This window comes from Canis lupus, chromosome 16 (assembly GCF_003254725.2).
Source record: "Canis lupus dingo isolate Sandy chromosome 16, ASM325472v2, whole genome shotgun sequence".
Taxonomy (NCBI): Eukaryota; Metazoa; Chordata; class Mammalia; order Carnivora; family Canidae; genus Canis; species Canis lupus.
The window spans coordinates 28,492,864-28,513,654 of record NC_064258.1 but is presented as its reverse complement, the minus strand read 5'-3'; the positions used below and the strand labels follow the sequence as shown (position 1 = coordinate 28,513,654).

General features: G+C 45.5%; 1 protein-coding gene across 6 annotated transcripts in view; it reads right to left on the bottom strand.

Annotated features, from left to right (window-relative positions):
* Positions 1–4,720: 4,720 nt before the first annotated feature.
* Positions 4,721–20,791, bottom strand: part of RAB11FIP1 (RAB11 family interacting protein 1) — a 31,044-nt gene continuing 14,973 nt past the window's right edge. For 4 of the 6 annotated variants that reach the window (XM_025429022.3, XM_049094729.1, XM_025429180.3 and 1 more), the window contains 5 exons: positions 19,941–20,383; positions 17,973–18,774; positions 15,078–16,949; positions 14,200–14,308; positions 4,721–7,899 (listed from right to left, as the gene is read on the bottom strand). In XM_025429022.3, the coding sequence (XP_025284807.1) occupies positions 7,681–7,899; positions 14,200–14,308; positions 15,078–16,949; positions 17,973–18,774; positions 19,941–20,383 (3,445 nt within the window). In that variant the 3' untranslated portion in view covers positions 4,721–7,680. Of the gene's footprint in view, positions 7,900–14,199; positions 14,309–14,938; positions 14,997–15,077; positions 16,950–17,972; positions 18,775–19,940; positions 20,384–20,791 lie in introns of all 6 variants that reach the window. The other 2 variants (XM_025429092.3, XM_025429307.3) reach the window with 2 other exon arrangements.

Below are 20,791 nucleotides of genomic sequence, written 5' to 3'. Positions count from 1 at the left end.
CCGATACTCCTTTATCACACATGGTGAGACTGCCTTGGCATATATAGGGCCAGGAAGACCTAAATCCCGGTGCCCACTAACTGCCCTCGCTCAGATCGGCTTTCCCCTTTTGCATGGTCTATTCCATCCCTGCCACACATTCTGCCTTTCCTGGGCTGAGGAGTCATGTGTTCAGTTTCTTGAACTCCTAGGAACCCAGGCATTGGGTAACTCTAAGGGAGGGGCTCACAGGCCACACATCGCTGCCCAGGCTGGGAGCACGAATTCCAGTCAGCTCACTTACCTGGAACTTCCCTCCTCAGAGAGGCTGTGACTCAGCTGGCCTTGTCCGGAGGGGAAATTGAGTCATACCACATTGATAAGGTTTTGGAATTATAGGTAAGATCCGGAGCCAACGACCAAGAAAGAATTCTTGAGATGTCTGTGGTGCAAAATGGTGGTTTTATTAAAGCCCGGGCACAGCCCAGGGCGTGATCCTGGAGACCCTGGATCGAGTCCACGTCAGGCTCTCTGATGGAGCCTGCTTCTCCCTCTGCCTGTGTCTCTGCCTCTCTCTGTGTCTGTGTCTCTATAAATAAATAACATATTTTAATAAATAAATAAATAAATAAATAAATAAATAAATAGCCTGGGCACAGGACCCATGGGCAGGAAGAGCAGCTGCCCTGGGCCTGTGAGGGGTGGCTGATTATATACCTGGGAGTTGGGAGGGGTTTGAGGATAGTCTACTCTCTAAGGAATTTTGGAAGCAAGGTTTCCAGGACCTTGAGGGGGCTTAGCTATTGTTGGGAAAAGGTCACTTATTACCATCTAATGAAACCTAAGTAATGAGACCCTTCAGATGGATATTGGTGGGCCATGTGCTTGGGGGATGATTGCCAACATGAATCTTGGGGGTTTAGAAATAAAGAGAAATTTCTAAAGGAATTTTTATATGTTAAAGTAGGCTTACAGGATCCTGGGGGGTCGGCTTAAGATTGCCTTCTGCCCTTAGCAAAGTATGAACATCCAGGCAGTTGAGTCTGTAGAGGAATGTCACGCCCCGTTTCAAGGACTTGTCACTGTGCTTTGTCCTCAGCTAGTCCTCTGTTCCCCCATCAATGTCACACCATTTTCTCTGCCTGTTCCAATCCTCTAGGATTCCAAAAGAATCAGAACATTATCTCCTTGACCCCTGAAGTGATCCTAGGCCAGGGGTTAGCAAACTTTTTCTGGAATGGGCCAGATAGCAAATATTTAGCTTTGGCAGATGAGAAGGTCTCTGTTACAACTCCTCAGGTCTGCTTTTATAATTTGGAAACAGCCATAGCCCATTATGTAAACGAGTGAGCATGGCAATATTTACGTAAAACGTTGTGGACACTAACATTGGAAGTTCATGTGATTTTCATGTGTCACAAAATATTGTTATTTTGACTTTTTTGCTAACAAATGTAAAAATTCGGGGTGCCTGGGTGGCTCCATTGGTTAAATGTCAGCCCTCGGCTCAGGTCATGATCTCAGGGTCCTGGGATCGAGCCCCACATTGGGAGTCTGCTTCTCCCTCTGCCCCTTCCCCTGCTTGTACTCACTCTCTCTCGCTGTCAAATAAATAAATAAAATCTTTTTTAAAATGTAAAAATTCCAGTATTCCGTATGGTGTTGTTGATGGTGGTCATCATTCTGTACATTAAAACCCCAGACTCATTCATTTGATGCTAAAAAGAAAAGTAAAAATCATTCTTGCCTCGTGGGCTGTACAAAACCAGGACACTGGCCGTACTTGCTGACCTCTGTGTAGATCTCCAAGTCAGACAGATGAGGAGTTCAAATCCATTCTTCTTCTTTTTAAAAAAATATTTTATTTATTTATTTGACAGAGAGCACAAGCAGGGGGAGTGCAGACAGAGGCAGAAGGAGAAGCAGGCTCTCGGGTGAGCAGGGAGCCCGATGCAGTTCCATCTCAGGACCCGGGGATCAGGACCTGAGCCAAAGGCAGACACTTAACCCACTGAGCCACCCAGGTGCCCCAAATCCATTCTTAAGTCCTCAGTATGTGATCCTAGGAGAACTAAAGTTCTGATGCCTAAGACTCAGTTTCCTCATCTGCATAATGGAAATATTATGCACCTTGATGAGAATTAGAAATAGTATATGCTTAGTGAATAATAATGCAACAAAGGAGCCTTCCTTTTGCATTCAAGGCTCAGCCTGAAGGGCACTTGATTTGCAAAGAGAGGAGCAGCTTTCTGTCACCTCTGTGAGGGCTTATCAGTGGCAGCAGAGTGACTATTTCCAGGGACTCTGATACAGGTTTTTGTGTAAAAAACTCAAACATTTAGAGGCTGAAGACACTCTCTTGCAGGAGATTCTGCAGCTTTGGAGAATGGTGGCCTTACAGAGCTGAAGGAAGCCTGTTTTGAATGCAAAGTGAAAGCTCCAGCCTTCCCAGGAGAGCAAGATTGCAAAGCCCCCAAGATGACACCTCAAGAGAAGCCGAGAGAACAGGGTCCATCTGCTTAGAGACTGGGTTCTAGGGCTAAGGGGGCCTGTGCTGATGCTTGGGCCACAGTTGAAGAGTCCTAACCACACCCTATATGCTTTTCCTGGGAGGCCGGGGTGGGGTACTTCCCCAGCAAGTGCTCATTCTGGTCCAGAGGTGGCTGTGATGAGAACCAGGACGGGAGCACCCTGGATTGTGCCGCAGTCACCATGGCTCTTCCGTGTGTTTGGGGAGCCCAGGGAGGAGGTACTTGGCTGGGGCACGTCCTCCCCCAGAATCACTATCTGTCCTTGTTGCAGAACAGGATCTGAAGGCAAGCAGAAATGTTCAAAGCAACCCATACTGTATGGTATATTGCCTGTTCCCATCTGCATTTAAAAGCGTATCTAAATAAGACACAGGGATGCGACATACAGCACAGGGAGTATAGTGAACACCCTACGAGCTGTGTGTGGTGATAGGCGGGAGCTAGATTGGTCGTGATCACTTGCTAATGTATAAAAATGTCGAATCACTATCTTGTACACCTGAGACGGATATAGTATTGTATGTCGACTACACCTCAATTAAAAAAAAAAAACATCTAAATTAAAATTCTTTTTAAAAAAATTAAGTGTAGGGATGCCTGGGTGATTCCTCTGCCTTTGGCTCAGGGCATGATCCCAGAGTCCCGGGATTGAGTCCCACATTGGGCTCCCTGCATGGAGCCTGCTTCTCCCTCTGCCTGTGTCTCTGCCTCTGTGTGTGTGTGTGTCTCTCATGAATAAATAAATAAAATATTTTTTAAAAATTAAGTGTATCTATTTGTGAGGGGGCAAAATGCCAGGCAAAGAATCAAAATAACAGTGGTTAGTTACCTCTTGGGAGTGGGGAATTTAAGAATTCTTCTTTTCCGAGAAAAAAATCTATAGACCAAGTGAGTGGACAAGGGAGTGGAGGGGGCAGGAGTGGACACTACTCCTTCAGAGGCAGACCAGGAGAGGCCTTTCCACCAACTAAGAGGCCAAGACAAGAGCCTGAAGCCTCCTGGCAGATGCCCACCAAGCTCCCAAGGTTCAGGGGCTTGACTTCCTTTAGCTCAGAACCCTGGATTTGGTTAAGTCCACTCTTTATGCTGTCCATATGTCCTATGATCATTCACTTTATTTTCGTGTGTGTGTGTGTGTGTGTGTGTGTGTGTGTGTGTATGTGGTGTTTTCATTTTCTGTTACTAGCAGCTGGCCTGAGACTTCAAAGACAGGAGGGAGTTTGTTTCTTTTTGGGCTGGAGTTTGAAAGACATAGTAGCCTGCCCCTGAGGGACCAGACGGGGTGGGTAATCTCAGAGGGAAAAGTTAGGGTCATTTGCATAATGAAACTTTCCTTCCCCAGGGCTTTTTTTTTTTTTTTTTTCTTTTCTTTTTCTTGAATGGAACCTGGAGGGCTGTGTTTAAGAGAAGCTGCTCTCCTATCACTTTACGTGGTGGTCCCATCTTTGACAACCAGTTAGGGTAACCAGGGAGGCTTCAGGGGCGCTCCCTTCTCCCACCTGGGGGAGCTTCACAGGCACTGGCTGCCTATCCCTCTACAATGTGACTTTTATCACTGAGCAAGAAAAAGCATCTCCTCCCTTTCAAGAGGTCAGGGCCCTTGGAGCAAGAACTATGGGTGGGAGGCAGGCAGACCTCTCACCTCACCAGGAAAGGTTCAGAGTTCTGGGAAAGCTGAACTCAGGAGAAGATTCTCTGTGCTTCCCCAATACCTGCTACTCAGAAATGAATAAATTAAATTGACTGCACCAGGGATTTGGCTTCTAGATCTGGAGCAGTCTGAAGCCAATCTGAATTTAAATCATGTCCCCACAGTGAAGCTTTTACTCTCTAGGAAATTGGGGAGGGGGGAGGGGGTGTTGGGGTGGAGGGATTGGGGAAGGGACTTAATCAAATGCTCAGCCAAAATTGCTCAGGCCCTAGGAAAAGGTGGCAGCTCTTAGCAGTGGGGTCAGAGAATTCAAAGGATGTTCTCGTAAATGCCATGGTCTCTGCAGGCCAAGATAAAAGATGTGTCATAGGGAAGGTATCACAGATGTCCTATCCTCTGCAGGAGAAAGGACATTGGGACCTCTGGGCACCAGGCAAGGTGGCAGCCACAGGAATCCAGGTGAGAGATACTCATGGGGTGAGAAACACTGGTCACTCCCCAAGAGAGGTTTTCCAGAAGACATTTTTACTGCACCCACACCAAAGTACACACACAAATCTTTGAAAGGTAGTACCATTTTATTTAGTGTTGTAGAAATTTTAGGTTACTTCTTAAAAACAAAACCAAAGAGATTAAAAATTCCCAAAGTAACAAGGCAGGAAATAATTTTATAATTCAAAAATGCTGGGTGATGGGTGAAAGAGGTCAAGTTAGTAGCTCACATAATAGATATTGAGAAATGCAGAGTTGAGGTTGGTATGACTACTAGGAGGCTAAATTCTCCACCTAGGGCAATTAATCCGTCAGCCTTGAGGCATCATTAATTCGTAGTTCTCAAAAAGGAAATACAAAGGTCAGTTGGGAAGGAGGGAAGATCCTGCCTAATTTAACATTAAATTGCCTCTGGCCTTCAATATGGTATGTGACTGAGTGTCATGGGTCCTCCCTCCTCTCTGCCCTTTTGAGCTCCTGCTGTTAACAAAGCTGGAAACCACACACACACACACACACACACACACACGCACACACATGTAACCCATCCGTGTGCACACATACCTCCCACTCAAGGTCAACAGCTCTTCAGCATGCCAAAGGTCAGACTTTCTTGTTCCTCCATTCTGCCCCCTCCCCCATGAGAGCACACAGGAATAAAATAGAGGGCAGGAAATGTGTCAAAGTTCAAGGAATGAGATGATAGAAAATAGGCAAAGGACTGACATTTTCCTCAGGAGGCTGACCTCCCAACTGAAGTTCTGTATTTAATCTGATGCTTTCCTAAAGTACAAACTGCTCTTTCTGGAGGCAGCCAGGCAAGGCCAGGAAGAGAGATGCTCCTGCTTCTTTCTCCAGAACACAGCTTTCTCCCAGAGTCCTTCAATCAGGTTAGCATTTATAGTAGCTCAAGGCAAGTCCCAACTCTCCTCGTGTGGGTGGGTGAACGCCCTCAGACACATGCCAGTTGTAGGAGCTCCATTGCTCTGATTCACCAACCCTTGCTAAAGGTTCAGAGCAGACTTTGCCTAGATAAATCCTCCCCCAAAGTAGAGTCCTTGAGGACAGCCATTACCTAATGCCCTCCCAGGCTATCTACTTTGAGAGGTACAGGAATGCTATAAATTAGATTTTTTTTCCCAGCAGTGGTTGATGCCAGACACCCTTGAAGTAAATTGTCCTTCATTCTCCAGAGTTCCTAAGTGCATTTCAGAGCACAGGAATCCATTCCCCTACCCAGATGTCCCTCTCAAACACTGACCGAGTTACATACCTGAGGTCCTAGCAGCAGATAATATCTCCAGACCAAGCACCTCTTGTGAGCAATGCAGGTCCCCACACCAGCTCTTCTAAGGAGAAATCATTCAGAGCACACCTGACCCCAGTGCCCTTGGGTTATCACAGTCAAAATATGCTTTTAAGTAAAAAATATACTGCAGAATGAATATATACATGTACATTTTCAGAGCTGAGGTGAATATCTGGTTCTCTTTATAGGTATGTAAATAACTTTCATAGCACTACAAAAATACAAGTCCTCTGAGAAGTTTACAGTGGTCCCCACTTCTGTAAGAGAGTATTAAATAAAACAGCTATAGGTAATCAAAAGCTGATTAATCAAGTTATAGTATCATCCTTCGGATTAAAGTGCTCCGATACAACTAACATTGCAGCAAACGTGCTCCTGAAAGGGGTTCTGCTGACAACCGTCTTGCCTCCTCCGGTACATAGAACAAGAACAAGAACGTACAGAAGAGACCCCCAGCCTTATAACCATTGTTGCCTCGAGCCCTGCCCACCATGCTGGCCTGTGATCTCCTCTCCCCCACTCCATCCCCAAGGGAGCTCAAGGCTCTGAGATGATTCTGTGACAGCCACAAGCAACACAGAAACATTCTAATTCCAGTATTAGGTTCCGAACAATGAAACTACCTGAGGGACCCGAACCAGGGCTATTAGTTCAGAAGTGTCCTAGCTTTAAAAAAAAAAAGAAAAGAAAAAAAAAAGGTGTGTCTGTCTAGATTTAAAAATACCACCAACCAAAACTAAGTGTTATCTTCTTGCTCTTCATAATTTTATAACAAGGATGGTGGAGGAGTGCCAGGAAGTGTTGCTGAGGAAATCAGGGAGCCAAGCAAAGGCACTGAGGGAACAGGCCACAGGAGTCCTACTGAAATCATTCCATACCTGGTGGAACTGAGTTAATAAATGCTTGGGTCACCCAATCCCTTCTCAAGGCGCTGATGGGGCCACACCAGCCAGCAGGAACCTGGCCACCATGAGACTTTGATCAACCCTTATTAAGTGAGTGCAAAGTGACACATGCCCTCTTCTACTTCTCATGTCTCCACAGACAGGCCCTGTGGATCGATAAGGAACACGTTGTAAGGCTAAAGAGTAGTGGTAGCTGGTGTTTAGAAAAGGAAGCTTGTTCAGAATCTACAAGGCACACTCAAAGGCTTTCTTTAAACTCCCCTGCTTCGGGCAAATCAAGACCAAGCCCAAGAAGCCCAGAAGGTTTGCACAGGATCAAAATTTAGCACCTGCAGCCAAAAGCCACCCTAAGCTACTAAAAAACCAAGCAAGTAAGTGTAACGCAACACCAACTGCCCAGTCCTTCTCATTTCACCCCCTAATTTACTGACTGGGTGGGTTGGGGGTGGGAGTATGTATTTTTAAACATCAATATCGAAGAAAGAAAACCCCAATGTTAAATACCCGAATAACCCTGCACCATCTGAATCTCTGGACAGATCTTATGACCACATCTCTGGTCAGAGAATAAAGTACTTACAATATCGTTAAAGGCACAGTGGCATTTAAAAACAAACCCCTGGGAATGTACAGCAAGAGATTCATTGTAATAATTAACCTGGCTTTGGCTGGTGGAGCTGACTCTTGCCAGATAACACACAGGGAGGCAGATGGTGACTTGGAGCCTGAAGGCTGGTTATCAGGCATACGGAGTCCCTGACCTCAGGAGCAGGTAGAAACAAACTCACAGAACAGTCTCAGTGTCACATCGGTTCACATCTTTCCTGCCTTTTTGCCGACCTGAGCCGGAACTCGGAGGATGTTGGGGGTTTCTTCCATGACCCTGACTAGCAGATTGTCAATGTAGTCTTCCAGCTCTCGAACCTGAAACTCCTTCTTGCTTATTGTCTCCTTCTGTTTGAGAACCAACTGGATCAGCTCATCATGGGTTAGCTGTGCATAAGCAAAGGCAGGGTCCGAGGGGTTGTATTTCTTTAGAAGGGGGAGAAAGGGAAGAAAAAGCGTAAAGTCAGCAAAAAAGGCAAATATCTAAAAGAAATATAAAAGAGGAAAACGTTATTAGTGATCGGGGTCTCCTGGGAACGTATTTTCAATTCAGGTGGAAAACTGGTTAGGGACAAAGGACCGGAGAGTAAATATTTAAGGTTTTGCAGGCTACATATGGCCTTTGTTGCCTGTTCTTTGTTGTTTTATTTGTTTCTGTTTTATGACTTTTTAAAAACATAAAAACCATATTTGGCTCATAGGCTACAAACCCCTGGATTAGACTCTGGATTTGAGATTTTAGGAAATGGGATTTTGAGATTTGGAAGTCTGTGAACACTAGGAGCTGGCACAGTGAAATATCAATGCAAAGCTGAGAGCCCCAAGCTAAGGTGGCCAATGAAGAAACCCTAGTGACAGAAGATACGGGAGATGATGCTCACCTGCCATCACCCCAGGTAGTCACTCATCCCAGACTACCTGCTGCTTCCTCCACTACACTCAGCAGGACTCCATGGTTAGGTTGATGCACTGGCTACTCAGAGACCCCACTTTAAGTCATTTCACACTCAAGAAATATGCTAAGTGCCACCACAATGCATCACCTAGTTATCACCCTCAGACGTCATGGTGTACCCTCTGGGCACACTGCGGCCAGAGCCAGGGCTGAGCTGTACCAATCTTGGCAAGAGCAGGAGCCCTAAGGAGTTACTCCATCAGCGTTTATAATCTGGGATGACTGGAACCCAACTGCAAAGTGACCAGGCCCAAACCATGAGGAAACACAAGATAAGGACTGAATAAAAGGTACCATGTTGTATCAAGTCTCCACTTGGAGAAACTAAGTCAAGAGCAGAATCATCATTCACTCTTTTGACAACATAATCAAAGGCCCTGCTCAGTCCAGTGACGTAAGCTGCCTACCCACTAGCTAAAAATCAGAGGGAAATCCCATCCCTCTTATCCTGGCTCAGAAGGAAAGCAGAGTGCCTGTATTACTGGCTTAGAAGCACACCCTGACAGGGCACCCAGGTGGCTCAGTGGTTGAACATCTGCCTTTGGCTCAGGGCATGATCCCAGGGTCCTGGGGAGCTCCCAGTGGGGAGCCTGCCTCTCCCTCTACCTATGTCTCTGCCTTTCTGTGTGTCTCTCATGAATAAATAAATAAAATCTTAAGAAAAAAAAAAGAAGAAGAAGAAGTACACACTGACATTTCTATGCACAGAGCAGGTTTTCACCTAACACAGGCTGCCCAGAAATAGGTGAGATGTTGGACTACTTTTTTGAAAAACCACTTCTCCCTTAATCCTTTTGTTTTTCAACTTGTTGAAGGCACACATTCCTCTGGACCTCAATCATCCTATTTGTAATGCTAAAACAATCTTCAACCAAAAAGTTGAGTGTCTGGAAAAGAATTCTGGAGACTGGGTGTACAATGTGAATGTACTTAACACTACTTATCTGTACACTTAAAAATGCTTAAGATCTCTCATGCACTGTTGGTGGGAATGCAAGCTGGTGCAGCCACTGGGGAACAGTATGGAGGTTTCTTAAAAAATTAAAACTAGAATCGATCCAGTAATTCCACTTGTAGGTATTTATCCAAAGAATATAAAAACACTAATTGGAGAATATACATATGCATTCCTATGTTGGGTGCAGCATTATTTACAACAGCCAAACTATGGAAGCAGTCCAAGTGTCCCTCCACTGATGAATAAGGAAGATGTCACCTGGAGGCAGGAGCAGGCAGGTGCTCCTTGAGAGTAGAGACCAGGTCCCTACAGTGCCTTACACGGGGGCACAGGGGTTTGGGTTCCAGAGAGCTGGGCAACCAAGAGCCCACAGCTACATAGGAGACTGGGACAAACTTCAAAGATGGGGAGTGATATGTCAACTACACTTTGGAAATGAATTAAAATTAATTTCCCCAGGGGAACCTGGTTGGCACAGTTAGCTAACTGCCTTCGGCTCATGTCATGATCCCAGGGTCCTGGGATCTCAAGTAAATAAATAAAATCTTTTTTAAAAATTAATTTCCCCCCAAAATAACAGAATTCTGTTTTTCACTATAAAGGGAATGTTTTCTCATAATGGAAAATCTCAAAGACAGAAGAGAGAAAAAATTATCATGTAACTTCAACACGTAACAGTTGGGTTTCTTATTTCTTCCTTGGTTTCTTTATGGTATGTTTTACAACTTTAAGCATCATGCAGAATATGGCTTTCAAGTGTTTTAAAATTATTTTATGAGGGGATCCCTGGGTGGCTCAGCGGTTTCGCGCCTGCCTTTGGCCCAGGGCGCGATCCTGGAGTCCCGGGATCGAGTCCCACGTCGGGCTCCCGGCATGGAGCCTGCTTCTCCCTCTCCTCTGCCTGTGTCTCTGCCTCTCTCTTTCTCTACGTCTATCATAAATAAATAAAAATAAATTTAAAAAAATAATAATACTAAAATTATTTTATGAGCATTTTCCTATCATTAAATTTTAGCAAAGTCATTTCTAATGGATACTTAAAAACTTTTTAAAAAGATTTTATTTATTTATTTGACAGAGAAAGCAAGAACACAAGCAGGGGGAGGGGCAGAGGGAGAGGAAGAGACAGACTCCCCACTGAGGGAGCCTGATGAGGGGCTCAATCCCAGGACCCCAGGATCAGGACCTGAGCTATAGGTAAACACTTAACCCACTGAGCCACCCAGGCGCCCCAGGAGGCTTAAAATTTCATTATATTTTACTCATCTCTCTATTGCTAGATATTTAGGTTGGTTTTTTTGGGAGGGTTGTTTTTATTAAAATGCATGAGCATAAATCTTTGATCATATCTCTAAAATATTTCCTTATGATAAATGCATGGGGTTGAAAAGGCATGTACATTTCATGCCTTACAAACTATGAAACAGCTATGTAATCTGGATATCATAATCCAAAGGAAAAAGTACATAAGTCTTTGAAATCATTAGGCAATCCTAGATATGTGATGATTTAAAAAATTATAAAACAGTCCAGCATTCCAGAAAGTGAGCAACAGCCATGGCGAGGAAGAAGTACAAAGAAAATACCCATTAATTCAAGAAAAAACAGTGCCCATTGTCACAGATTTCCTTCCAGGATTTTCACATTGGATGTTCCCTCCTGTAGGTGTAATAATAATGACGTATATTCAAATTTGTATCCAACTTTTTCCATTATTAACAGGATAGATGATTTTTGGATCTAGTTGGCTCTATTATTTTTAAATGGAAGTGTTAAAGACACCTGGGTAAATAAATAACACTCCTAAGTTATAAATCATCTATAAGGGGTGGAGGCCCTAAAACAGTAACCAAAAGAAAAAAACAAAACAAAAAAACCACTATAGTAATGATTGGGCTAGCTTTTCATAACTTTAGCTATGCAATTTCTTTCCCTAACCTCTCTTTTACTTTGCGACATTCCAAGGAGTAGTTACTTTTATAAATATTATTTATGGCTTAGTACAAAGCATCTATTATATGGAGGGCCACGAGGAGTCTCTAGGAAACTTTCCATATATACTCAAAATATTAAAAAAAAAAAAAAAAGAATATTTACTAGGTATGGTCCAGAACTAAGCCCTTTGTTGCAGGCAGTCAGAGGGGCAGCGGTTGGGCTTACAAATCATGAGCAAAATAAGCAGCAGTTGCCTTTGTTTTAAGGCAAGTTATTCTCTCAGTCAGGGCCAGGAGATAAGCCCGTGACTAAATGAGCTTTGAAGAATAAATAAAATGGGAGCCAAGGGTCTTGGTCACTTCCCGAGAGCTAGGTGTTTGTTTCTCTTTGGAGCCCAGCTGCATTCCACAGTAAAAGGAAGAGGGGATGGGAGGCTGCTCCATGACCCTGGTTTTCATTACTGTCCCTTTTATGCTGTTCTTTTGCCTGGTTTCCTGATAAATATCATTAGCTCCAGGAAAGTACACGCAGCCTCTTCTCCACACCCACAGACACCAGCCAAGTTGAGCCGGGCGAGTCATGGTGCATTTTTAGGCTGGGGCTAAAACACAGCAGGTACACCATGCTGGCTACGGCAGATACGTCTGAGAATGAGGCTCACTTACCACCAGCCCCGGCAGCATGTGGCACAAGGGAAGAGAAGGCAAGGTGGCTGGAAGATGCTAACGTGTTCGCATTGACCATCTCTTACCACTACTCAGCCTCTTTACCTGAACCTCAGATCTCCAGCTTTCAGTGAGCCTTTCACTAGCTCCTGGTGGCAGACAGGCGATGGAGCCAGAGATAGTAACAACTAACTGGCACTTTAAAAATGCTTGCAGGAGTAAAGGAGACACAAGCAAGAAGTTTCTGTTCTAATAACTCAAAAACTACTTGGTATCTTACAGTACAGAGGACTGTAAAACCCCTGATTGAATGAAGCGTTTAGATGCCATGGACTAAAACAGAAATAAAGTTTATTTCTACTGATGGTGGTCCCCAGTAGTCAGGAAATTCCTCTCCACATATTTGAAATGCAACACATCCTTGCCCACCAGTCCCTCAGTAAATCATTCTCCTCCAGCCCACGTGACCAATGAGTCAAAGCCCTGAGGTTTGCAACAAGACAGTGCTCTAAATCCTTCTGATTTTAGAACCAGAAAGGGCAGGATAGAGACACTGCAAAGCAGAGACCATTCAGGTGTTGGTTTGGTTTGGTTGGTGGGCAGGAGTTCTTTTTTTAAAGTTAACCCAAGCTTTTTTTTTTTTTTTTTTTTGGGGGGGGGCGGGGGGAGTTTAAATTGGAGTTTGATATAAGCCCAAGCTTTTGAAAGAGAAGAGATCCTCTAGTCAAGCGATATTCTTCCTGGAAATTAAGCTTAAGGGGACAAGTTCTATGCAAGAAATTGTTGACTATAGTGTTATTCATACTGAAAAACAGAAAACCACCCAAATATCCAATAACAAGGGAACAGTTAAGTAAATATTGCTATAACCATTTTAAAGAAAAATTAAGTAGTAACATGCAAAAACGCTTATGATCTACTACTGAATGAAAAAGAACAGTGTTTCAAACACTACCATATTCACCAATGCATATGAAAGCCTGGGAACAAAAGGTCGGTAAGGAACAAGACACTTACATCATCTGAAATTAGTTCCCCAAGAATTTCATATTGATTGTAAATGGGGGAAAATAACAACTTTCCACTAGAGAACCTCACAGACACCTCCTAAAGTTGGTCATCAGAGTTAACATTCCTACTACCGCGACAGGCGGACATAATGTGCCTCCTTTTATGATGCACCGAGAGGGACCCGCGATTTTCGAGGTTAATTCCTGCCAGGATTGTGTGACCTCAACCAAACCATGAGGAGACAGCAGACAAATCCAAACCAAGGAAAATTCTACAAAACAACTGATAGAAAGCCTTAGAGAACGTCAAGATCTTGAGAGACTTTAAGAAGGTGGGGGAGCTATTCCAGGATAAAGGAGCCTAGAGAGAGAGACAGCAACGAAACAGCGAGAGATCCTGGATTGGATCCTGGACTGGAAAGAAAAAACAGGAAAACTAAGGAGCACACTTATGAGACAACAGGTGAAGTGCATGTATGGGCTACAGATGAGAAAAGAGGATGACACCAATTTTAAACACCTTGACCTTGATTCAATGTCCTTATTCTTAGGAATTCCACACTTCAGTATTTAGGGGTAAAAGGGGCATGAGGTAGGCAACTTACCCTCCAAGGGTTCAGACAAAAGAAAAAAAAAGATGTATATATAAAGAGAGAACAGACAGGGAGGGGGAGAGAGAGGGTGAAAATGATAAAGCAAATGTGGTAAAATGTCAACAACTGATGAATTGGGAAGAAGGTTTATAGGGGTTCTTTGTACTATTCTTTGCAACTTTTTTTAAGTTTGAAATGACTGCAGAATAAAGTTTCAAAAAAGTATATCTAGGCAATGATTAACAACCACAAGAATTTTACATTCTTGCCAAAAGATAAGAAAGGATATGTGGGAAAATGAAAAATCCCTGATTGGAACAGACCAGATGGTGGGTCATATCTTCTTCTTGCTAGAAAGAAGCACCCATATCAGTCACGTTGCTTGAGACACAAGCAATTCAACAATAATTAAGTAAATATGAGGAGAACAATAATAATCCCCTGGGAAGTGTAGGGACTTCCAAAGATTATCCAAAGACCCAGACATAGGGTCAAGTGGCTCCTGGTGTTACCTGCTGCCTTAAGGAGGTATATATAATGGTGACTCTAGAAACTTTTTTTTTTTTAAATTGGTCCTGAGTAGCACACCTACTTCTTGGAGAAGACATACCTTCATCATGGTTTCGTTGATCAAGTTCTCACTGATGATGGTGGCAGTGCCCAAGCTGGAGTTCGCAATCTTGGTGGCTGTTGTGTTCATTGGCTTCACGGGATGAAGTCTAAAGAGAAGAGGATAGGATCCTTAGACCTTTCTGCAATGGCCAAACCAAGAAACTATCCATCTCACGGATGGCAGCCAGTGAGACAGACAGGAGGGCAGAGTGGTGATACGTTCTGTGCACACCTGCAGTCTCACACACACCAGTGTTCCTGTGGTAACGAGGGCAGTCAGCACTAGGCCACCGCAAACAAACCAACCAAGCACACTCAACCAGGTGTCCCAATGTTCTCACAGACCCTTGTCTCATTATCAATGTCAGAAGAACACGAGACACAGCCTCTTATTTTTGAGGCAGCTACAGCCTAGGACTGTCCTGTGTGAGTCCCTACAGAGCCTTCTGTTCCTCCACAATAAAGAGTTGGGAACAAACAGGCCAGCTTTACCTTGGGCGGAGCTTAAAGCAAGCTTCCAACACAGCTACGTTCTATCACTCCATCTCAGTTGGTTTTTGATACTAGGAAGGTACTGGTCACAAGACATCTCTGTGATCTGAGAGCCCCAAATCTGACTGTCCAGCGTAATTCCTAAACTATCTCTAAAGACTAATATTGTATCCTCCCTGCAAATGCAGGAGTGTCTTGAGAAGGTGTTCCCACCACTGGACAGACCCTTTAAAAATGAGCCTTACCAGCAAAATGTGCAGGAGGTACCACCTGGATATCCATGCAGCTAGAAAGCCCTTATCTCTGCAGGCAAAAGGCAAAAAGGGCTGTGGGAAGGTGGGGGGGATCGCTCACATTGACAAAACAATCTTCCCCGACTCTCACCTGTGCTTGGCTGACCCCGTTCCAGCGCTTGGCTGAGCTGAGACTGGCTGTGTCTCTGAGGGTGAGACCCAGGCCTGAAGAAGCGGCTTCCTCTTGCCAGAATTTTCCACTTTATCAGCGGAGCCCTCTGCTGTTGCTTTTTTTTGAGATTCTGCTGTACTGGTGTGGTGAGTGTCAGCATGTGGGTGGCTGGGGAAAGAGTGTGTAATAGGAAAGGTCTCAGAAAAGGAGGGGCTGGGTACAGGGGAGTCGAGGGCTGTATCAGGAGGCTGGCTGGGCCTCCCATTTCCCATCAGCTTTTCCTTCTTGCCACAGCCAGGACCTGGCAGCTGTTTATCCAAGCGTGAGCTCTTGCCAAGCTCTGGTTTATGAATTCCTGAAGCTGTAGTTGGCTCTGAAGAGGCCATAACAGATACTTCGGGTGCTTTTGACCCGAGGTCAGGCAGGCTCTCTACAGGTGCCGCCCACCCATCTGCCTCGCCCCTCGGCCCCTTCTCCATCTCAGGATGGGCATGTGACATGCTCACGGAGGAAGGTCCTACTTGCAGGGCTGCCACCTGGGCTGTCTCTCTGTCATCTTCACCCTGATCCACCCTTTCATCATCTGACGCCACTTCAGGAATTGCAGGAAGGGTTAAGCCCAGATCAGCCATGACTGGAGAGTTAATACCTGGGATAGAGTGAAGGCCACTCAGGGGATCAGACAATAAACCTTCGTGATCACTGGCTTTGCTCTGATTTTGAGCCATAGGCGTATCGTCTCGCTCAATCTTTAAGAGTGGGATGTCTTTCCCTGAGCTTGCCTCACTCACAGGGCCTTCTGAGACACACTCCTTGGAAGAGGGGAAGTGAAGGGGGTCTGCCATGGAAGCTGGCACACCATGCTTCACTGGCCCGGGTGCAGACACAGCTTCCGTCTCTGTGACCTCTGCGTGGAAACACCCAGCAGGCTCTCCGTCTGACAGGTTTCCAGAGGTGGCTCCTTTGTGTGTCACCTCCTGGGGATTATCTCTGTGCTCTTCCACCAACCCAGTGGACTCCTCTAGCTCCTCTTCCATAAAGATCTCCTCTGAAAATGATACACGCTTCTTGATTTTCTTTTGGCTTTCGTCAACATTCTCTTTGTGTCTCTGCATCACAGAGCCAAGAGTGGGAGCTGATTCTCCAGACTGAAGAGGGGGTGCCGCTTCTTTAATTGCAGAAGTCATGCTGCCCCCCTTAACTCTGTTCTCCCCAAAAGACCCAAATGGATGCTCTGAGCCTGTGTGTTCCCCCATCAGAGGCCTCCATGCCGGGCTCTCGATCTGGCCACTTCTGAATGAAGGAGCAAGTGTTACTTCTTGGGTCTCTTGAGACGAAGGGGCATAGTCTTGTTCTGAGTGGGGAGCCCTCTGAACTTCTTCCCTTTCAGGTTGCTTTAGGAGAGACCTTTCTGAGTCATGACCGACGGTGCTCTCCAGGCCTATCTCACTGGTCTTCCCCATTGGATAATCTTCCATTCCCTTCCACGCTGGAGTGGGGAGCTGTTGGAAACGTGACCCCGAGGCACAAGAAACAGTCTTTGGATCCTGTGTTAAACTCTCTCTTAGCAATTCTGCCTTATGGAGCAAAGATGGTTCTTCAGGACTGGCCTGGCCCTGGTCTGTGGGGGGCCAGTTTTCAACTGGCGTGGATGTGGAAATGGGAGCCACAATGGGAGATGAGAAAGAGAAGACAGAAGGAGATTCAGAGGATGGTGTCTCTGCACAATGCCCCAATTTAGAAGGGACAGGTGTCTGGCCAGAACTGGACAGAAGAGCAGAAAAAAAGAGAGTAGAGTCAGGGGAAGAAGGAAGCCTGGCTGTGGCTGGAGCCTCTGGAGACACGTCCAGTCTGCAAAAAGGACAAAATAAAATCTGCAGGTCAGTTGCAGATTCATCGTGAGAGGCGATAAACACTTAAAAGATAAAGGTGTTCCAAAGGGGAGAGCACTTTAATATTTGGGGCAGTATTTTAAGAAGTTAGAGAAGGAACATTAATAACATATGAAAGGAACACTTTTATCACCAAGCACATCTGCCATGCGAAGGGCTGCTGCAACACAGAAAGCTCCAGGTAAAGCAACAGCCTACGGTCTCTTTTGGTGATAAACAAAATACATCGAAAAATTTCAAAGCAATAAAGGATGCACTCAGGGTAACAGGCACCAGTTTTAAGAGGAACAGTCTGCATGCATGTGTGTGTGTGTGTGTGTGTGTATGTGTGTGTGTGCATGTGTGTGAAATCAAAGTAAAGCAGAATCTCAAAAAAAGTCTCTACCACCCCAGACCACAGAAACATTGTCAGTGTGAATGTGAGTCATGCTGAAAGCAGAAGCCCCCCGACGCTCACTCAGGCTTTTGCAACAAGATGCACAACTGAACACTCAGAGAACCATCCCAGGCATCCTCGAGAGTGGACCAAAGGCCTCCCGTGCCAGCAAAGCAATGCCACGTTGCAAGGAGGAAAGATACTATCCTCCTGAAAGGGCAATATGTGATAAGAACTTTAAACAAAAAAAGAACTTTAAATAAAAACACATGTTCTGCTCATACCACAGCCAAAACCTGGCATTCCCATTTGCAATACTCATAGTCAGCTGCAAAGCATGGTTTTCCACGGGGTCTGATTATCTTACTGAGATGGACAGACCGCGCCTGCTGGCAGGGGCTTTGGGCTGGGATGCACCACTGCAGCCCGGGCAGGGTGGGCCAGGCAGGCAGTATAGGCTGATAAAAATAACTCAGATGATGAAATGCTTGCCATACACAGCTACGACCACGGACCAGCAAGCAAGATCTGCTCGGCCAGTAGACCTTGCTGACTACCCTGGACAGTGAGGTGTGGGCCCCCTGCCCGAGGAGGGCTAGGACTCACCGTGGCTTGACAGCTTTCGTTTGCGGTGCCCTCGTAGAGCCGACGGGGGGTGTGGGTTCAAACGTGAGCTGTCGGTCAGGTTCAGGTTCTGTGACCTGCACTTCTTCAAACGGGTTCAGGGAGCGGCCCTGTCCAAAGACAACGGCCACAGTATCCTTCTCAGATCGTTTCCCTAGGTCTTCGTCAGGCCCTGGCTGGTCCTCCCTCGGTTTGACTTCCATCGATGTGCCTTCTGTCTCCTTCCCTGGGGTGGCAGAAGGGCTTCCGCCTTCGCTGCCCTTGGCTGTGTCCTTCTTTCCCGTCACCAGGGACAGCAAAGAGGACTTCTTATTCTCCTGCTTCTTGCTCTCTTTGGTTTCCTTTGCAGCCTCCAAGCTCGCTGGTGCTGCGTTCTCCCGAATATCCCCACTGACCTGTGGCTGGTAGGACGGCAGAGACATGGATTTGAGAGAGTCCTTTGTGGAAGACTCAGACCACCGCCTGTCGGAAGACACTGCCCCTCCATCCCCAGGCTCCTTCCAAGACCGAGTCGCCAGGTTTTCGGTGGAAGAGAACAGATGCTTCTTCCGGAAGCCCTGGGGAGACGGGGAAGAGGAGGGAGTGCTCTCCTTCGTCTCGCCCTTGGTTTCCGGCGGCTCCAAGTAAACATGGTTCCCATTGATACAGACGTTAGAGCGAGAAAGGACATCATTCTTAGACCGAAGGCCACCAAAAAAGGAGGGTCCTTCCCTCTTGGGCAGGCTGAAATTGCTCTGGTTCAGTTGCTTAGGATCTGCACTCTCTGTTCTCTTGTGAGACATGACTGCAGGGAAGAAAAACAAAAACCAAAAAGTTAAACGACTGGTTCACAACTGGAAAGGGGTGACATCTCTCCGTGCCTGAATACGTTTTTGTTTACTGGCATGACGGTGTGTTACAGCATCTAACAGGTAGAAGCCAGGGATGCGGCTAAAGATCCTACAATGCATGGGGCAGCCCCTACAACAAGGAGTTATCTGGCCCAACCTGCCAAGAGTGCTGAGGTCCGGAAACCCTGCATTAAACCAATGAGAAGGGCCAAATCTGGCCAAAAGTAAGAATTTAGGCATTGAAATTGAAGTTCAAATTCACAGTTAAAGGAACTAGATTCCTCAACCTTAATTAAGGATAATTCCCATGAAGGTTAAACACATTAATAGGATCTCAATAAATACCTGATGAACCAATGAAATGTCAGAATTACTCTAAGGTTCCATGATTTTACCCTTAATTTAAAAAAAGAAAAACCTGGATGCATGCATTCTGTTAATTCCAAAAGCTTATTTTATATATACAGATTTTATTTATTTGAGATAGAGCACAAACAGGGGGAGAGCCAGAGGGAGAAGCAGGCTCCCTGCTGAGCAGGAAGACTAAGGTGGGGCTCGATCCCAGGATCCTGGGATCAGTGATCTGAGCCAAAGGCAAATGCTTAACTGACTGAGCCACCCAGGCGCCCCCTCAAAGCCTTTTTTAATGGACATCAGCAACAGAGCCAGACATTTTAGAAAAAGGAATTTATACGTTCTTAGAAACCAGAGCACTTAGAAATAGAGAAGACTTTGTAACCAAGATTATCCACCATAATGACCATCGTCACCATCATCATGGCCATCATCACCAGCTCCCTCATGACCATCATTTCAGTAACCAAGGAACCGAATCAAAATCTTTAAGATTTGTTTCTTCTCTCTCTCTCTTTTAAAAGATTTTATTTATTTATTCATGAGAGACACAGAATGGGGGGACAGAGACAGGCAGAGGGAGAAGGAGGCTCCATGCAGGGAGCCCGACATGGGACTCAATCCCGGGTCTCCAGGATCACACCCTGGGCTGAAGGCGGCGCTAAACTGCTGAGCCACCAGGGCTGCCCTGTTTCTTCTCTCTTAAAGCAAAGCAGGCTGAGAGAGAGAGAAAGAGCGCTCAAGCAAGGAGGAGGAGAAAACTCACCATCCGAGGCAGAAGACGACTCATCCTCATTGTCATCATCCTCCCACCGGGATTGAAAGTCTCCAGGACGAAGCAAGACCTTGTCTGACTTTGACGTAGGCAGGACAGACATGGACTGGGAAAGTGGTGTTTTCTGCAAATTAGACTTGGAAAACAAAGTCTTGATCTTCGATTTCTTTTTCTTGTCTTTTAAAGGAGACTCATCGTCACTATCAGCTGAGGGCGTCACGCTGGGAACGATGGCGGAGGCAGTGTCTGATGCATTGTCCTTAGGTTTCCCCTTGATCTTGTCCTTCAGCTTCCCAAATGGATTCCGAGACTTGTCTTTCATGGAGAGGTCAAACATGCTAGCAGTCATGTTGTTTCTCATAAACTGGATGTCAACCTCAATTTCTCCTCGCTCTTTATCCTTCTTTCCTGGTTTGGATTTCAAGGTGTACCACCTACAAGGAGAAAGGCTGAGAGGTTACATTGGGATCAAAAAGCCTAAAACAATGTTCACAGTCCCCATTGACTGGCCTCTCTTCTCTGCTACCACCAGCCTCTTATATAAACATATTCTTGGACTCTCTTCTTGGGAGTAGAGGGTGGGACAGGGACTCAGGTCAGGACTGGTAATTTTATTTTTGAGAAGACACCCACTAGGCAAAGCTATGATTGGATCTTATACTTCATGTATAGTCACTTAGAATCTTGATTCAATAGCTATTTCTGAAAATAAAATAAATAAAATATCCCATCAAATCATTTCCTATGACTGGTATTTTTCTTCAATAGAGTAAAAATGCAAAGATCTCCTACAAACAGTTAAGAAGACAAAATGCAGGGATCCCTGGGTGGCGCAGCGGTTT